Source organism: Python bivittatus, unplaced genomic scaffold (genome assembly GCF_059951505.1).
Source record: "Python bivittatus isolate LINGU-HERP-01145 unplaced genomic scaffold, Pbiv_v1 ctg000610_np1212, whole genome shotgun sequence".
Taxonomy (NCBI): Eukaryota; Metazoa; Chordata; class Lepidosauria; order Squamata; family Pythonidae; genus Python; species Python bivittatus.
In genome coordinates this window covers 497,496-515,331 of record NW_028277088.1, presented here as the reverse complement: position 1 = coordinate 515,331, position 17,836 = coordinate 497,496, and the positions used below count along the sequence as shown (strand labels likewise).

The following is a 17,836-nucleotide window of genomic DNA, read 5'->3' as shown; positions in this document are numbered from 1 at the left end:
CGGACCTCTTGCTAGGGCTCTTCCCCTCCTCTCCTCCCAAGACCTTTGATTGTTGGGCGTTCATCCTTCCAGGGATTGCTCCACAATTGCACAGCTGCATTGATCATACTTTATACTACAGCCAAGGCCAGCCAGCAAGATGGCTTTACAATACTGAGCAATGGTAAAGAAGCCATAAACACCTCTTAAAATACATGGCTTTGTCTCAGGGAGAAATTGAAATGGCCTTAATCATTGGGCATCTGATGACCCAGTAGCAGAAGTCTGAACTGTCTCTTCATTTTTGGGACACAGAGAGATCAGAGGATGAAGTGGGGCTGAAGCTGAACATCCCACAGTCCTCATATCACACCACACATTAAAAGTAATTTCCTTAACCATGGTTTACAGGCCAGCCATGCTTGACTGAGTTCACATAGCACACTAAACCAGAACCCAGATCCATTGGCTGGGGCTCAGCATACGGTGTGAACATATCACCTTGGAAGCCACAGTTCCTCCAGCTGCCCTCATTTCATGGCGTGCACCCATACCCCATTCACGGAAGCCACTCTCACCCCCATCTTCATAAATAGCTTTTATTCTCTTGGAAGAAACCAGGCATGTTATTGATGGGCATAGTATTTTCTTTGGTTCTCAGTTCCTTCATTTACATATTCTTTATCACATATTCCTTGATGATAACCCCCTTTGTAATGAAAATTGGGCTGCTCCAGCTGATTTCCACCTGTCCAAGGCGTGGCTTGTATTGAAGTACTGGTTTCCCAGGAGGAGTGGTGCCAATGGGGTCTCCAGAGCTTCACTTGGGTCACTGAACAAACTGATGCCTTTCTTGGTCTTCACAGCACACACGAACTCAGACTTGGTTTTCATACTTAATACAGTCACTGTGAGCTTCTTCTCATTCCTTTTCAGACTTCCATCCCTCCTGCCCCAAAGCCCTGTGCAGGACTTTGTACCCAGATATCTCTTTTTTGTCAAGGTCTGTGGATTGAAATGAAACTTGAACTTTCTTGCACAAGATCTCATCCCGCACTGCAGGAGGAAGTTTGGGCAGAACATCTAATTTGGTTCCTGTTAGTTGTTGCTGTTGGTAGAGGTGGAGCACAGCTCCTGGACTCTTCTCATGTGCTGAGGTCACCACAAAGAGCGCTTGTCCCTTGGGCACAGCGCAGAAGGGAAAGTCTACAAGCAAGAGGGCAATATCTCTGACCTGAGCATCTCATGATCTTTGAACCATGGAGTGATGCTCTTAGTGTTTTCTGCTAGTCTTGGTTTGGAAGTTTCATCCAACACAGATCTGAGTTCTAAAAGACATGATTCCTCCACATTTAAGGATGTGAATGTTACATAATTATGAGATGGATCGAATGAATTTTCCATCCTCATCTTCAGAGCAGATCTTGTCTGTGCCTTTGGACAAGTTAAGGAAGAACCTCAGGAAACTGACCTCAAGATTTTGGGACCAGGAATTCACTGAGTTTTTTATTGCCAAAAGGTGACTGCTCCTGGAAAGAGTTTCATGGGACGGATTTAAATCTGGGAAGTGCACCAGTTCTTGTGCAGATTCGTCCTTTCGCAAAGCTTCCTGGGGTTCCTTAGATGAACTAGAGCAGGGAGAGGTTATTGGAATAATTGATTTCAGTGGTTTAATAGATTTTGTGTAGCTCGTCCACTGGTTGGGGTCAAAAAAGTCCAGATGGCTTTCTTGTCTTTTTTTTTTACCACACCCTACAACACACCCTGACTTTTTTGACACACCGTTTTGACAACATCTCTGAGGTCGTCGTAGCCAATGGATTGGTTATGTCTTCTCCAGTTTGGTCCTTTCCAGATGCTTAAAACAACTTCCGTCCAACTCCAGCTGCATGGCTACTGGCCTGTGTGGGGGTAGGAATGATGGGATATGTCGTTTGACAGATCTGGAGGTCCCAGATTGGGGAAGGTTGGTTTGCATAATCTGACTGTCTCATATTTTAAAATAGGGCTGCCAGGAGAGATGTTGTGTTGCTATTTGTAGCCACTGTTTTCCACTATCAGCTTTTCAATAAATAGGATTCCCGGAGTAACCCTAATCCAGTCAAAGAAATCTGGAATCTACCAGGTGAGGTCTGAAATCCTCGCTGAGATGTAATTAGTAGATATTCCGGATCCTAATCGTCCTAAGAAAACCGAGCCAAGAAGGATGATGCCCTCCGACGAAGGGCGTTTGAGAAGCTTCCGGGTCGTGTTGTATGGAAAGCGTTAGACGGACCCCGTTCTGCAGGGCTCCCAAGGGAGTTTCTCCCCTCCATCACCCTTTCCTCCTGCATAAGGCCTGCCCCATGCCGCCAAACATCATCTGGGCAGCACCTAAGCCTTTGGAGGATTCTGACCTCTCAGCTCCAGGTTTCTAGCGTGCTCCTTTAGCAGCTGGGGGGTTTGGTAAAGCAGCCAAGAGGGCTGAATGCCTGCTTGGTCCCTTGGTTTTAATTTCAGGCGAGGTTCATCATGGTCTGTCTACCTACCTGCCTACCTATTTATCTATCTATAACTTAATGGACTTACATACTTTTTGCACGTTGTTTTTACTGGTGTTACGAAGGTGGGAACGGTATGCAGCTCAGAATTTAGAAGCTCACAGCTGTCCCTGGTTCCCCAAAGCCACCCCCCACCCCCCTGGATGGCCAGGGAAAACCCCACTCCTTGCGGTTGCTTCAGGAAAGCCGCTGCGTCTCAGGTGGGAAGGCCTGGAGTAGGACCGGCCTGCCTGCCTGCCTGCCTTTGAAACCCCCCCAAGCCCTTCCAGCTGCCCTCGAGTCAAAAGCCCAGCCTGCGAGGAGCAGCATCGGCCCACCTGCGTTCTCTTGCCAGATACTCCATGAAGCCACAAAGTTGAGCTCTAATGGGGGCAGCTTCTTAACTTTTCACTTAAAAACAGAAACTAAAACCCCTTGCGACTGAAAAAAGGAGAACATTTCCCTCCAGAGCTAAATCTCACCAGTTCTATTTTCATTCATAAGGGGCAAGCAAACGCATCAGACTTTTTTTCTCTCTCTCTTTCCTGGAACCCAGCTGATGCCTTAGACCAGGGTTTCTCAACTGGGTTAGACTTTGATTCCCACGCTTCCCAGCCAGCAGGGGCTGATGGATACGGACATCTGACACATCAGAAGAGCACCAGGGCCGGAAAGGCTGGTGCCCCCTCCCTCATCTCTCCAAAGAGACCAAGCACTTGAACAGACTGCAAATTCAGTCCTAAATATAGACCTTTTGTTTTTTAATCCAGGAAGGAGGATTAAGCAAACCTGAGAGTGCAAAAGAAGTCATGTAATTATGACTGTGACGCAGGACGTGTCTAGGCTTGTTCGTATGTGTGAAAAGCAACACACAGATGTACACACACGGTCTCTACGGAAACTTAACACTTTATTGGCATTCTGGCAGATGGGCATTTGCATCCTTGAAGTCAGATTCGTTCAGGAATTCCAGGCCAAATGGGCCCACGGGCTCTACGAGTTCTTCCCACACCCACCCTCTTATTTTCAAAAACTGTATGATTTCTGGAAACCTCAAAAGCCGTTCTGCGCGCTTAGGCTGGCTTAACACGGCTATCGCCCAACTGTGGCTTCTGGACTTATGTCGGTGGCTGTCTCCAAGGACGGCTCTTTTAGGAGATGTTCCGCCTCACCTGCTGACAGCCCAGCCTGGCCTGTCGTGGAGGACCACCTCACGTCCCTAGGGTCAGGGCCCACCAAAGCTCCAGAGGCAACAGGCGCAGCTTCGGCTTCTGCCCTCCTGGCACTGAGTGGCCTCCGTCACCCTGATCCTGCTGTGGGGTTCCCTTGGGGAGAGTCCTAACTCTGGCTGCTGGAAGAGGAACCTCCGTTCGGCCGCCGTCGCACTCATATCCCACTTCCCCAACTATCCAGCCCTTCTGTGTGGCTCCCACAGCATCATAGAAGGTCAAGAAAAAATGGCTGTCACGGCCTTCCCTGAATTAATCACTGCCTTCGGTGCCACTGCCTCTGTCCAGGGAAATGCCCCCAGTGCAGGCATAGGGAGAGATGCCAAGCTTTCTGCCAACCTACTCGGGGTCCAGTACAAGTCAGGATGAGGCCATGATGTCATCACCCGAGTGATGCAAATTCTGCAACTCGCATCATTTGCATGATGACATCATGTTGTGTGTGGCGCTGTTGGCCCCCTCCCCCCGACTCCCCACGCCTTTCTGTCACCCATAAATGTTAATCAGTGGCTAGATTTACACACTTGCTAACCTGTAGTTTTGGCCATGATTGAGTTGCAACTGGATCGGTTTGCTAAACCATGTTTCAAAAGCCATGATGGGGCGCACACGACAAACTAGGCCCTGGTGTGCAGGCACAGGCCAGACGGGCCAAAGGAAGCACCTTCTGCCCGCCAGCTCCTGCAGAGGCCCTCTGCAAGCAGGGCTGCTCGCCGTAAATCCACCAGTCCGTCCCCCTCCTCTCTTCCCGCTGGAAACCGGCTACTGGGCTGTTCTTCGGTGCATGCTGCTAATTCTCAGGAGGAAAACGGCAGTGCCCTCTCTCCGCACTACTTCTTCCCCAAACTATTTGGGGACTGTACAGGGTTTTTTAGGAGGCCCCAAATGCCCCCATTTCAGGATCGAGAGTCGTTCATTTGTACAAGAGCTGCCCTGGGAGTCAGTCTTTGCAGGCTTTAGCTTTGACTACCTGCATGTCGGAGAGCGCTATGGCGTGGATCAGGTCCTCCAGCTGGTAGAATGTGTGGAATGTGGCTGGCCACGCTGAATGGCCCTCCAGGTAGCGCCTCAGCTTAGCCAAACTCTCCAGGACTTCGGCCTTCGAGGGGCAGGAGAACGAGAGCGGTTCCTCCTTTTCTTCCTTGCCTTCTGCTCTCGCAGAGGGGGGCTCCTGATGCTGCTGGACCCCCTTCGTTGCTTCGGCACCCTCCTGGTCCCCAAAACACTCCAGCCCTTCGTCCATCAACACAAACCGCTCAAACTGGTCTTGGTCCTTGCAGCCCAGGGCTTGGACAACCTCCAGCGGAGGGGTTAGGATGCGGGGATTCACGCTGAAACCCGCAGCTTTGAAAGAGTTTGCTATGGTCTGCGGACACACCTCGGACCAAGCTTGGACGACCAGGTGGACGGCATCCGGCAGGGTTAGGTACCTGGAGAATCTGCTGATTGGGGCGGAGCCTCTGCTGTTGCACCTGACCAGGAGATGGGTCAGCAGCCTCCTCCGGTAGTGGCACTTAAAATTCTGGATGACCCCTTGCTCCAAGGGACGCAGCCAGGACAGGTGGGGGGGCATGAAAACCATCTGGATGTTAGACAGCTCGGTGTGGGGATGCACGCTGCACTGAGTTAAGAAAAGCACCACCCGCCTCTCCTTCTGCTTCATCTCTTCGTTCAACCTCTGAAGCCAGTGGGTGAAGATGGCGGCGGTCATCCAGGCCTTACTGTTGGCCCTGTAGGTTGCGGAAGGCAACTCCTGGAGGCCGCCTGCCTGGAAGCCGAACAGCCTGGCCGCCTTGCCCACAACCAGCACGTCCCTTTTATCCGAGCCATCCATGTTGGTGCAGAGCAAGACGGTGAGCTGGTCACTGGCTTCCTTACTCCTCCGCGGCGCCAGGTCTTCTGGGGTTGCTCTAAATAGCATGCCTGTTTCCCCACAAGCATAGACATCGGGAAGGTCATACTGGCTGAGGACACAGGGCAGGGTGGTACTTTCCCAGCGGCTCTCTTCCTCCTCCTCTTCCTCCTCCAACAGCTCCCTGCTCCATTTCTCCAGAAGGGGCCTCGCGGGCGCTGCTTTCGGCTTTGCTTGGGAGCCGTTTCGCCAACGAAGGCTGGTCTCTAGGCCCGGCTCCCCTGCAAGGCTGGCCTTCTCTTGCCAATGCCTCCCCTCGGAGGGGAAGGTGTGCCCGCAGCTCCGCTCAAACCACTGCAAGAAAGCTTGGTCGCCGGCCGGGCCCTTCTCCTCCAGTTTGCGTTTGCGTCCCGGGTTGGCATTTTTACCCCACTCTGCCAGGATGCGCTCTTTGTTCTTGATAATGCGACAAATCTGGGGCTGGGAGACCCCAAATCTTTTTGCCAGCTCACTCTGGGACACCTTGGGTCCTTCTAGCATCTCCAGCACTCGGACCTTCTCCTGCAGAGACAGCTCCTTTCGCTCCTTCCTTTGCACGACAGCTTCGCCGGGCAAGGGCAGCCCCCTTCTCCTGCTCCCGGCGGGGCTGAAGGCGTTCCCTGCAGCACACGCTCCCTGTCCTGCAGCAAGGGCCACGTGCTCCATGAAGCCCCTCCCGCAATCGCTGCAGATGTAGGAACTCTGCCCGGTGTGCTTGGACTGGTGCATTTCTAGCTCTGACTTCTGGTCAAAGTTCTTCCCGCATTCCAGGCACCAGTGGGGCATCTCTCCCAGCTGGGGTCTGCAAGCCCGAACAGCAGGTCCCGCTCGGCAGTCCAATAGCAAGACCTCCTCGCCCGCTGCTCCAGAGCCCGGCTGCAAGGACTCTGCACCGCTCGGTTTTCGCACAGCCTGAGGGAGCCCATTTGCACCACTTTTCCCAGGGAGACTGGTGGCAGCAGCTTCCAGCCGGTTAAGATGCATCTCCAGTCTGTCTTCCTCCTCCTCCTGCTTAACAGTTTTTGGCTGCCAGCTCTCTCCTGGGGGAAAAAGTGCAGGGGAAGGTTAATCCAGCGTCCTTCCAAGAGCGGGTAACGTCAAAGCCTTCTCAGACTGAATAATAATCTCTGGGGTAACTCAGGCAGGAGAACTGCGCCCAGGAATGGAACCTGGGAACTGAGCCAGAGATGCTTGTACGGGTGGGGGTCTGTAAAAGAGATGGAAGTCATTTTTCAAGCAAAGTAGCACGTTTATTGAAAGGGTTTAACCCCCTCTTTTCCTCAGGGCCGATGCAAAATCCCGCATGCTTCAAGGTGATATAAATAAAGTATGAAGGCCCATTCAGACATATGGAACAAGGAAATGCTTGGGATGGAGTGAGGGGTTGCTTCTCTTTCGTAAGTTGTGAATTAACTGCAGTTTGACATTTCTCTGACTCTCAAGATGTAGAAAGTTAGAACTTTACAAGGGTGTCCTCAGGGTGTGGTCAAAAAAGGTCCAGATGGTGGCCATGACTGTGCCATCGAAGCTCTGCCTGTTTTTCATGTCCAGAGCTTCGATTGCCACCATCTTGACTTTCTTGGCGCCTCTAACTACAGCGGTGTCCACGGGTGTCCGCAGGGAGGTTCAAAAAGGCTAAGAAGGAGCCACTAACCATGCAATTGAAGCCCCGCCCCTTTTTACCTGCATTGCTTCGATCACAGAGTGGTTTGACCCCTCCCCCACTGGTTGTGCCCAGGCTTGGATTGCTTAGCACCCACAACTCCTTTCCCAAGCCTTTTTGACAGAGCCTAACGCTGGCCACGGCTGGCAATACAGACTGACCACCTCTCCCTGAGCAGAGGGTGGAGCCTGCCTGGGGACACGCCGTGTCCTCTCCCACACCTTATGTGGAACTTGGGGGTGACTCTAACAAACAGGAGAAAATGCAAGACACTGCTCCAAAACCGAACCACATCTCTAGACCAAAAAAATGTACTTTGTAATAGGCAAGTGTCTGTCTGCAAACCATCGGCAGGGGTGTAAAAAGAAAAAGTAATTTTGGGGGGAAACCTGCTTGGAGACCCACCAACACCTTGGTAAGTGCAGTTCTTCTGGTCCCGATCCTTTTCCTTCATCATCCCTGCTGGCCTGGCAGAAGCATTGCCAAGGATCTTCTCTCGCACCTTCCAGGGGCAGGATACCAGGGGCTGCCGGGGGCTGAACAGACCTGGAGGCAACCGAAGGAGGACACCCTCAGCTTTAGACTCACCTCTCCCCTTCCTGGCAGAGGGGAGCATATGAAGATGCACCCAGGCTGTATCCCTTGATGCCCTTATATATTGCTTTTTCCACGTATAGCATCTCAGAACATGTCATAGCAGAATAATAAAACCACCATATAGGGTAATAGAAAGATTGTAATGGGACCTAATGGGTGGAGGGGGAGGGAATCAGCATTAGTGATGGTTTTTCAAAAAACAGGTAGCAGGCCAGTGTTGCAGCCTGATACACCCTGGGACTGCGAAGTCCTGCCAAAGGACAGGAAAATCCTGCCACCCACTGCCAACCTGTTGTTGATCCACAGCATGACGGTGTCTGCCTGCACCACAGAATGTTGAGATGGGCACACGGCTGCCTCCAGGCCCCACATGGCTGGCGAACTGAGAATTAAAGGGGAGGGGGCAAAGTCTTTTATTTCTCCTGGTTCTTTCAGAAGACTGCAATCTGAATATGAGTCAGCAGTGCAATGTGGCTGCAAGAAAACCGAGCGACGCTCTGCATCGACAGCAATGCAATTCGTAAATCACAGGAAGGGATTGCTCCATGCAGCTCTGTCTTGGTTAGAGCCCGCCCCCCTTTGAGGTCTGTGTCCTGTTTGGGGCACCACACTTTGGGAAAGATCGGCAAAGGTTCAAGGAAAAGCAGAGAGCATGATCAGCGGACAGGGAGGGCAGCCCCATGAAGGCTGAGACCGGTTCTCCCTCTTCCCAGAGTTCATGATGCAGAATACTGGATGTAAGTTACCAGAAGTTATTTGGGGGGAGGACTTAAAGTCCCCTCATCCCACTGTATTGGCTGGAGAGAATGGGCACCATAGTCCGGCCTATCCAGGAGGCCCCTGGATGCAGACTGCTCACCCCACTGTTCATTCCCTCTCCCACACCCTGGGCAGAAGTTGGTTGGGCTCCAGGATGGTGGAGGGAATGCACTCTGCACATGCTTCCTCCTCTACCGCATTGCAGCAGCCTCGGAAGCAGTTCAGAGACTCAGCTCCGCCTGCCTCCTGCTGAGAGCTCACCTGAAGTTTATCCGGGCTTACGGGGTGCCACCTCACCTGAGCCCGGCCCTGCCTGGGCACGGATGCTTTGGCTCTTCCGTGGTCGGGACCCCTCGCCGCCTGGGGGGCCAGGCCTGGCCTGGCCGGGCCTGGCCTGCTTCCTCCTCCCCTCCAGCTGGGAGCTGTCCCGCTGGTTCTCACAGTGCCCGCCCGGCGGCTTCAGAGGATGCAGGAGAGCGAGAGATGGAGGAGGAAGGATGCTGGAAGCAGAGCATCGTGCGGTGGGGAGGGAGACCCCCACGCTGCCCCTCTGGCGTGGCTGAGCAGCCAGAAGGCAGGGGCGCTGAGGCCATGGCGAGGCTTGGCCCCCTTCACCCGCCTGCCATGCCCCCTCCCCTTGCCTTGCCCGTTCTCTGCCCGCCTAGGTTCCCGTCTCCGATTGGCGCTGCGTTCCTCTGTAGGATCTCTCCTTGCCCTGGATTGGACGGGGAACCCTCCAATAGGCAGGGCAGTGAGACAATGGTCCATTGACGAACCCGCAGCCATCCCAGCCAGGGGGAAGCAGCCTCTCCTGGCCGGGCCCCCATGGCTGGGGCGGGGGGGGGGCAAGGTGCAAAAGCAGGCCCGGGGCTTGACATTGGCCGCACTGTGCGTTTGTGTGTGGGAGGCTGCAGCGATGAGAGATGCAGGGCACCAAAGAGAAAAGGCTGGGTGAATTCCGGGCATCTCTCTGGGACCACAAAGCCAGAAGTTCTCCCGCACCTTCGCACCTGCTTCTCCTCCTCTAGGGAGCCAGCGCCACAAGCGGGCACCCCTCTGAGCTGGAGGAGAGCCTTGGCAGGACTGGCAGGACGCCTTCTCAGCCTCTCTGCCTCTGGGGTCCGACGCAGCCGTGGAGAGGCCGCTCCCCCGCTTTGCTCCCAGGATTTCAGAGCTGGGCGGGACAACAACGGCGACCATTCAGCCCCCCCCCCCACACCCAACCGGTTGAGTGAGAAGGCGAGGGTCTCGCCAGTCACAAGCCCCGTGGCTGGCAGCCGAAGGGAGGTGCCCAGCGAAGCAGGGGCAGCATTTCCCCGGATCCGCCACGTGGGTGGCGTCCTGCCCAGCGGCCCAGGGCGTCAAGGGGCCCGGGGAGCAGGCAGGCCACAGGTCACCCGCAGCCGGGCACCGCGGGCTCTGGCAGGAGCCTGGCCGCCTGGCGATGCCCTCAGTTCTTCCGCCGCGTCTGCCACCGGAGCAGCTCCGAAAGCGGCTCTCTCGGAAACTCAGCCGGCTTCCCCGAAGGGTTTCCCAGGCGGGGGAGCTTCGGAGGCCGCCGAGGGGAGGGGAGGGGAGGGGAGGGGGAGGGGAGGCCGGCGGCCCCCTTCTTTCCCCCCGTCCTGAGGGTCTCAGCGGCAAATCCCTCGCCCGCCGGCCACCGGCAAGCGACCCTCTCGCTCTCGCGGGCTGCGCCCCGCTCTGTGGGGCTCGACGCGTCTTTCCCGCGAGGAGGAGCACCGAGCCCCTCTCCGCCCGTCCCCGCCCCTCCGTTCCCGCGGAGGTTCCCCCCGCGGCAGGCGGGTCCGTCCCCCCCCACAAGCAGCCCTGCGAGGTGGGACAGCGGGCGAGCCGGACTGGCTCCGAAGCAGCTGTGGCGCTCCGGGGGCTCGCGAACCCCGAAAGGTGGAGGCCGGCGGAGCCCAAGGCGGGGAGCAGCGGCGGACCCCCCGCCCCTCCTCCTCTCCCGCAGCGCCGCCCCCCGGGAGCGCCCGCAGCGCGGCGCAGCGCAGCGCAGCGGGCGCAGTGGCGACCTCCGGCCGGCGGGGGCGCTGCGGGGCGGGCGGCGCTGCTGCTCCTGCGGCGACAGCGGCTTCCTGGACCGGACCGGCGCCCCGCTCGCCCGCCGCCCGCCCGCCGCCCGCCCCGGACCCGGACCCGGACCCGGACCGGCCCTGCCCGCGCGCCGCCGCCGCCCTCCCCGCGGGAGCCCAGCCGGGCCATGGCCGAGTGGAGCCCCGCCCAGGTCAGCGGGCGGGGGCTTGCCGCAGTCCGGGCGGGGCGAGGCCGCCGTCCCCGGGCGGGGGCTCCGCGGGCGCCGCGGCGGCGAGGGCCCGCGGGGCCGGGCCGGGCCGGGCCTCCCGGGAGCGGGATCGCGGCCGGCGCGCAGCTCTCCCGGCGCCCGTCCTGGCTCTCGGGCCCGGGCGGGGCTGGACGCGCTCCCGGGGGCGCGCTCCGGGCAGCTCCGCGCCGGGGCGGGAGGGATCTCCTCGCGGTGCCCTTTCCCCGCGCCGCCTGTCGCCCCCGGCGCGCCGGCCGGGCCGGGGCGAGCAGGAGCCTCCGCGAGGCCTGCGGCCGGGGCGACACCGGGGCCGCCGAGGGGGACGCCCGGCGCTCCTCGTCTGAGGCGGAGCCCTCCGCGCCGGGCGCCCGAGCGGGGCTGGCGGCGGGCGTGTGCGCGAGCCGCGCGGCCGCGACCGCCAGAAGCCGTCTGGGAAGCGGCGAGGAGCGCGGCCGTCGCCCTGCGGACGGGGCCCCGGGCCCTCCCCGGGCCCTGGCGGCGCCGCGGGCCGCGGCTGAGGCCGGCGCAGCGGCCGTTTCTTTCCAGCAGCTCCCTTTGCGGGTATCTCCGCCGCACCGGCGCTGGCCCTCTTTTGCCGCCGCCCAAAACTGCTTACGGGGTGTGTGGGGGTGCCGCCTCACTCCCGCACTCCCTAACCGAGCGCACCGGGGCTTTGCCGTGCAGCGAAGCTTGGCGAGGATTAAACTGGGGAAGGCAGGGTTTGGGCGCTCAGAACGAATTCGGCCCTTTGCCCTGCCCAGCGGGAGGTGAAGCAGGGGAACCCGCAACCGTGGCCCTTTTCTGGACATCTGGCACGGAAACGGCCTCGGCCGCCCTTTCCTGGACGGTGACTCGGTCTGTCTTCCTCCTGGCCGGCAGGGTCTTCAGTGGGACATGGAGCCCCAGCCCACGGCAGCCGCTCAGCCCCTCGGCATCCCCGAGCAGACCCCCGTGGGGGACGTACTTCCCGAAACGGCCGAGCTCTCCCTGACGGTCGTGGCGGAAATCCAAGCGGTGGAGGGCAAGGTGGACTCCTACGCCGCGCAGCTCATGAGCCTGGAGGGCAGGATGGGGATGGCCGAGACGAAGCTGGACGGCTGCGAGAAGACGGCCGTCGAGTTCGGCAACCAGCTGGAGAGCAAGTGGGCCGCCCTGGGGACGCTGATCCAGGAGTACGGGCAGCTGCAGCGGCGGCTGGAGAACATGGAGAACCTGCTCAAGAACCGGAACTTCTGGATCCTCCGTCTTGCCCCGGGCTCCAAGGGGGAGACCCCCAAGGTTAGAGAGTGCCGGGCCCATGCAGGTGTTGGGTCCTGCAGGGTAGGGAACCAGTGGTCGGGAATGATGGGAGCTGTAATTCAGCCACACGCGGAGGGTGCTGTGCTTGCCTGATGCCCTTGGCTGGCGAGGATGCTGCGTGAACAGTGAAGCCATGCGGGCGGGTTAGAAGGGTTAGTCTTGACCCTGGAGCCAACTCCCAGAGTAGCCCTACAAAAACAGCCTTCTCTTTCTCTGCCCAGAATATTTTTAAGAAGTGGTGGCAGGACAGCTCGGAGGCCATCAAAGGTGGCCCGTGGTTACGTGCGCCAGCATGTGGGATTGGGTGCTTCTCCTGGGTGGGGGCTGACCAGGTTGGCTGTGTCATTCCAGCGGAGCCATGGAAAATATGAAGATTTGCCTTTGAGAGGCAGCCTGGTATGCCCCCCGATTCATAGTTGTCCTTACCTAGGATCACTCCTGGGTTTATTTATGACCCGTGTAAAATGGGAGAAAGAATTTTTGGGAAGTGGGTCATCCTTAAAAGCTTAAAAGAGATTCTGGGCAACCAGACAGGTGTGGAAGGGCATCAAATGTACTTTTGCACTGGACTGGAAGGCAGGCCTCTGCCCAGTGCATATAAAGGATCACCAGGGCGGCAAGGAGGGCCCTTTGCTCCCAGTCCTTCATTGTGTCTGAAGGGGCACCCGAGATGGGAGGAAGAGAGTCGGAGCCCACTGCCTCCCCAGCCTCGGCCTCGCTCTTTCGGTGGCTGGTTGGGTGCAGCTTGGCCGGGGGGAACATGGGCTCCCTGTTGGATTCCAAGGAAGAGGCTGAAGCAGAAAAGGTCCTCAGACCCTCTGGGGCCTGGTTGAGGAGCAGGACGCTGAGCTCTTGCCCTGTTGCATGTGGCTGCAGGTCCCGCTGCAGTTTGACGACACCTCCTGCAGTTTCTCGGAGCAAGAGTGGAGGAGCCTGGACGAAGGCCAGAAGGACCTCTACCGGGACATCATGAAGCAGAACTACCAGGCGGTGGTTTCTGTCGGTAAGGGTGGGCTGGCTTCAGATTGGGCCTGCGTGAGCTGCACCGCGGGCTCTCCGAGAGCAAGCGGCCAGGCAGCCCCATGCTGAGCCAGAGTGTGGATCTACGGCTGCTCTGCCCAGTTGCAGGCAGGCGCTGTCCAGCTCTGTGGAGTTGTGGCTGGGCTCTTCCCTCCTGGGGCCGTTGCATGGCTTTGCCAGGAGAGCCAGCCTTTCCTGGCCGCGTGTGTCCTGGCTGCCTCCAGCGAGGGAAGGGGCCGACGGATGGCCCTGGGCCACTGCTCCCCGTCCAGGGCCTTCGGAATCCAAAGTGAGTCCTTCTGGCTCCACTAATGTGGTTCTTCCCCTCCGCAGATGCGGCCATCTCCAAACCGGACCTCCTCTCCCGGATTGAGCAAGGAGAGGCTTCAGATCAGCCAGATGGCCGGGAAGAGGAGCTCCCTGAAGAGTCCAGCTTGAGTGAGAGGCCAGGTGGGTGACTGCTCCTTGCTCTCGGCGGGGCAAGAGGTTCCCCTCCAGCACGGGCTCTTCAGGCCATCAGGCCAAAGCAGAGCAAAGGGAGCCACCCTTCTGAGCTGCTCTCCCCTCCTGCAGCCACATCAAGAGCTCTGGTCCTCTTCTTCCGCCCATCTGTCTTCAGCTGTAGGCTAAAAAGTTGGGCTTGGACAGGGACACCCAGGTTCGAACTCCCCAGAGGCATAGAAGCTCCCAGGGTGGCTTGTGGCCAAGGCCAGTGTTTCCCTCGGTCCAACCTCCTCTGCAGGGTCGTCATTTTGGGTGCCTGGAGGAAAGGCAGGAATGAAATCTGGGATGTAAATCAAATATGTTCGACCGGTCTACAGGACAGGACATGCCAGAAGGTGTTGTCTGGAGCAGCCCACGCACCACGCAGGCAGCGACTGCTGCCTTTAGCTGAGTCAGCGTAAGAAGCAGAGAGGGAGGGGGTCTCTCTTGCCAACGGCTGCCCTTCCCTGCCGGGGCACTTGGGGCCTCCCGTTTGGGATGGGAAAGGGTCTCGGCCCACTCTTCATACATGATCAGCCCTGCCCAACTAGCTGCCAGCAGACTCTAAAACATGTTCTGTGAACCCCCTTGAGCAGGAGGCTGGTGAGGTGAGGTGAGGCCGATGTGGCTGGAGCGGGTGGGCAAGCTGAGCCCCCGAGGGATGGTGGGCAAGCAGCTTCCGGTCACGCCTGATTCCTCCAGGTGGGCTAGAAGCGCTCCGTTTGGACTGTTTTGCCAAGTTGTGCGATGATCCAGGGCAGTGTTTCTCAAGCTTGGTGTGATGGAATGGAATTATGAAGGCCAGGCTCAGGGAGATAAGCGTTTTCTTAGCTCGCCGCAAGAGCGTGGGAACTACAAGAGGATGAGGCTGGCACCTCCCTGAGGAATTCAGAGTGTTGTGGCTGGCTGGCTTGGGAGCTAGGGTTCAGTCTGGGGAGATTCTTGCTAGAGATTGTAGCTAATAAACATAGCTGAACTGATTTTGCATTGTCTCTTGGAGTTCCTTGGGCTAGGCCTGACACTTGGTAACTTTAAGGTGTGTGGACTTCAACTTCCAGAATTCCCCAGCCCGCATGAAGCCCACCCATCTTAAAGCATGCTGGCTGGGGAATTCTGGGGGTTGAAGTCCACACACCTTAAAGGTGCCCAGTTTGGGGAAAAAACTGCTTTAGCTAATGCAAGGTAGAGCGGGGAGGGGGCAGAAGCCACGTCTCCTCCTCGAAATGTGTGGGATCTGGTGGTGATGATCCTTGTCTTCTCCCCTTTGGACAGGATCTCCAATTTCGGCTCTCCACAGCAGTTCCTGGATGGAGCAAGAGGATCTGACTCTCGTCAAAGGCTTGGGGGGCTTAGAGGACAGAGAAATCCCTGAGGACTCTGCCATGGGTAAGAGGGGAGGGGGTACCGGAGAGGGATGGAGGGGGAGACAGTGTTGCTGGGGGAGGAGGCAGAGGCAGGTCACCAGCTAAAGCACAGTATTTTGGAAAATCACATGGGAATGTTCCTGGGGAAGGGTGGAGTCCAGACATCCTCGGGAGTCAGGAAGACCGGATCGGCCCTGGCGACTGTTTTTCCAGTCATCCGGTGTGGCAGTTTACCTGTGATGCTGCAGGCGCACGTGAGCGGCCGAAGGGCAGTGCGGAGAGCAGCTGTCTGATACAGAGAGGAAGAGGAAGGCGGGACCCTCAAGGGGGTTAGTCTGAGAGGGAACAGCTAGCTCTGGTGCCCAGTGAGTTTGGTGAGGGAGGATTTGAATGGATGGTTTGCCAGCCCTAGCCTGGCACTCTTTCTCTGGGTATTAGGGCCTTTTTCTGACCAGACCAGCTGGGAGCTCAGGAGTGGCACAGATGTGTCTCTTCTGGGAAAACGTGCTGGTGAGGGCCACACCAAGGGATCAGGAAGGAATGACCCTGATTTGGAGCCAGAGGGGCCCTGGCCCAGTCTTTTGGCTCATCTGGTGAAGAGCTGAGCAGGGGAGTGCGCAGGAGGGCAGGGTAGTCCTTGCCACTGCAGCCGGGTGAGCTGAGCATCTCCCTGTTCTGCCACCCACGGTCTTTCTTTTGCCAGGCGCTCCTCAGCTCCTGGAGGGTGATGGTGACGGCGACAGCCTCTTCCCCCGCAAGTGGACGGAAGTGTTCCAGGGCCCAGGAGAGGAGCTGCTGGGTGAGAGCCAGCCCGTCTCCCTCGCCCTGCCCAGGAAGCCTGCCGGGAGCGGCCTCCGGCGGTCAGCACGAGGGGTGCCCGAGGCGCAGAAAGAGGACTCTGCAACACTAGCCGCAGAAGCTCACGCCGGCCCCTTCATCTGCTGCGAGTGTGGAGAAGGCTTCCTAGACAAGCAGCTCTTTGCCAGCCACCAGAAGAGCCATGGCGGAGGAGGGGCGTACCCGGTGCCGGAGCCCGAAGGAGGCCCGGAGGCCAAGCTGCCCCCCCTCGCCATCCAGCGGGCCCCGACTCCCGCACGGGCCAAGGTGCCCAAGCGCCCCGAGCCCCAGAGAAGCCCGACGTCCAGACCCAGCGCGGGGAAGCGGCCCGGCAACCACATGGTGGAACGGCCCTACACCTGCACCCAGTGCAAGGAGAGCTTCAAGCTGGAGGTCAGCCTGCTGCTCCACCAGAAACTCCACGCGGGGAAGGGCGATGGGCCGCTGACCTGCACATACTGCGGCAAGGACTTCCGCGACCTCTCCAAAGCCGTGCGGCACCAGCGGATCCACACGGGCGAGCGGCCCTACCAGTGCACGGAGTGCGGGAAGAGCTTCATCCGGCGGGACCATCTCCTGAAGCACTGGCGCGTCCACACGGGCGAGACGCCCTACCAGTGCGCCACCTGCGGGAAGAACTTCCGCTACAAGGAATCGCTGAACTGCCACCAGAAAATCCACACCCGCAACCCCGCGATGCGCCACCTGATGCTGGGAACGCAGGCGGGCCTGATGGGCCTGAAGCCAGAGCAGTCCTAGCCGGAGGGGAACCGCCGGGGTGCTAGTTGCCTCCTCTGCCCTGCGCCAGGCACGCCTGCTTGATGCCGAGACATAAAGCTATGCCCTGCTCCCACTCAAGGCTCAGGCGCCCGTTGCACTTGGGTGGGCCTGCAAAGGCTTGTGGCCCGCCCAGCCTGTGTCGTTTTCAGAGAACGAACCTCCCTGCATGCGTGGGGGGGTTAAGAAGGGGGCAGCAAACACTCCCTCCTGCTCCCTCCAGCCCCCCCAAACCTCCACTCATTTTTCTGCCATGCCCACTGGCCATGGGAGTCCTCCTTGTGGCGTGCACCTGTACCCGCGCACGCACACACACACACTCCAGACTGCACAGTGCGGTGCAGGGATTGGGGAGGTGGATGTGGGGCGTGGCAGGCTCCAGCGAGCAAATCGGTCTCTGTGTCCCTCAGTCCTGCCCAGTCAGGACGGGGCTCCCAGTCCTTACACACCTCCATGGAACTGGATACCCCAGCCCCCATTTCCCAGGTCCTCGTTCTTGGTCAGCGTGTCTGTCTATTTCTCGTTTTAATTTTGGAACTGCGTTTGGTCCTGTGCCAAGCGCGTGCGTCCAAGCGAGAGCCACGTCAGCCAGGGGTTCTGGCTGCTGTTCTCCCATGCTCAGCGCTTGCGTAGTGTGGTTTCACGGTGTGATGTTCCAGCAGGATTTGTGTTGCCCGGCTCCCCAGTTCTTGCACACTCCAGGATTTCAGAGATCCGCCCCCCCATCATTGTGGTGGTGTTGGTTTTTTCTTTAAAGGTATCTTTGTAAATATTGGTTGAGTTAGATATGAATTTCAGTGTTGTGGAGCTCAGTGTCAGCTGAGGTGACTGTAAGAAACCAGCTTTTCCTCCGTGTGACGTCCGGTGTTTGGTCCGTGGCTGCAGTTTGGGGGGTGGTCATTGGTTTTTGTATCACCTTCTTTTGCAAAACATGTCAGTTCAGTGTGTCTCTCTGGATGTCTTTGTCGTCTCTGGGTTTGGCAGCGAAATGGGGGCCCTTGGTGCCCGGGGCGGTGCCTCCCGGGCCAGATGGAGGCCAAGCCAGAGGCGGGCTGTTCTCCTGACCGCCCCCACGCTCGGGAGCTTTTGGGTCTCAGACCAGCTCCTTGGAAGCTGCCCATCGTATACGCAGCCGCTG

The 17,836-nt window shown here is 58.3% G+C and overlaps 1 protein-coding gene across 1 annotated transcript; it reads left to right on the top strand.

Annotated features, from left to right (window-relative positions):
- Nucleotides 1–10,712: 10,712 nt before the first annotated feature.
- LOC103054770 (zinc finger protein 783-like) lies at nucleotides 10,713–17,647 on the top strand. Its single transcript, XM_088150232.1, has 6 exons — nucleotides 10,713–10,882; nucleotides 11,798–12,196; nucleotides 13,094–13,220; nucleotides 13,571–13,687; nucleotides 14,993–15,106; nucleotides 15,788–17,647. Exons 1-6 carry the CDS (start codon nucleotides 10,859–10,861, stop codon nucleotides 16,678–16,680), a joined length of 1,674 nt encoding a protein of 557 aa, XP_088006358.1. The 5' UTR covers nucleotides 10,713–10,858; the 3' UTR covers nucleotides 16,681–17,647.
- Nucleotides 17,648–17,836: the final 189 nt, after the last annotated feature.

Bases quoted from the DNA above. Each gene is read 5' to 3' on its own strand.
- LOC103054770 (XM_088150232.1), top strand. From the start codon at position 10,859: ATGGCCGAGTGGAGCCCCGCCCAG. The intron at 13,688-14,992 runs GTGGGTGACTGC...CCCTTTGGACAG, and splicing joins CAGCTTGAGTGAGAGGCCAG to GATCTCCAATTTCGGCTCTC. The intron at 15,107-15,787 runs GTAAGAGGGGAG...TTCTTTTGCCAG, and splicing joins CCCTGAGGACTCTGCCATGG to GCGCTCCTCAGCTCCTGGAG.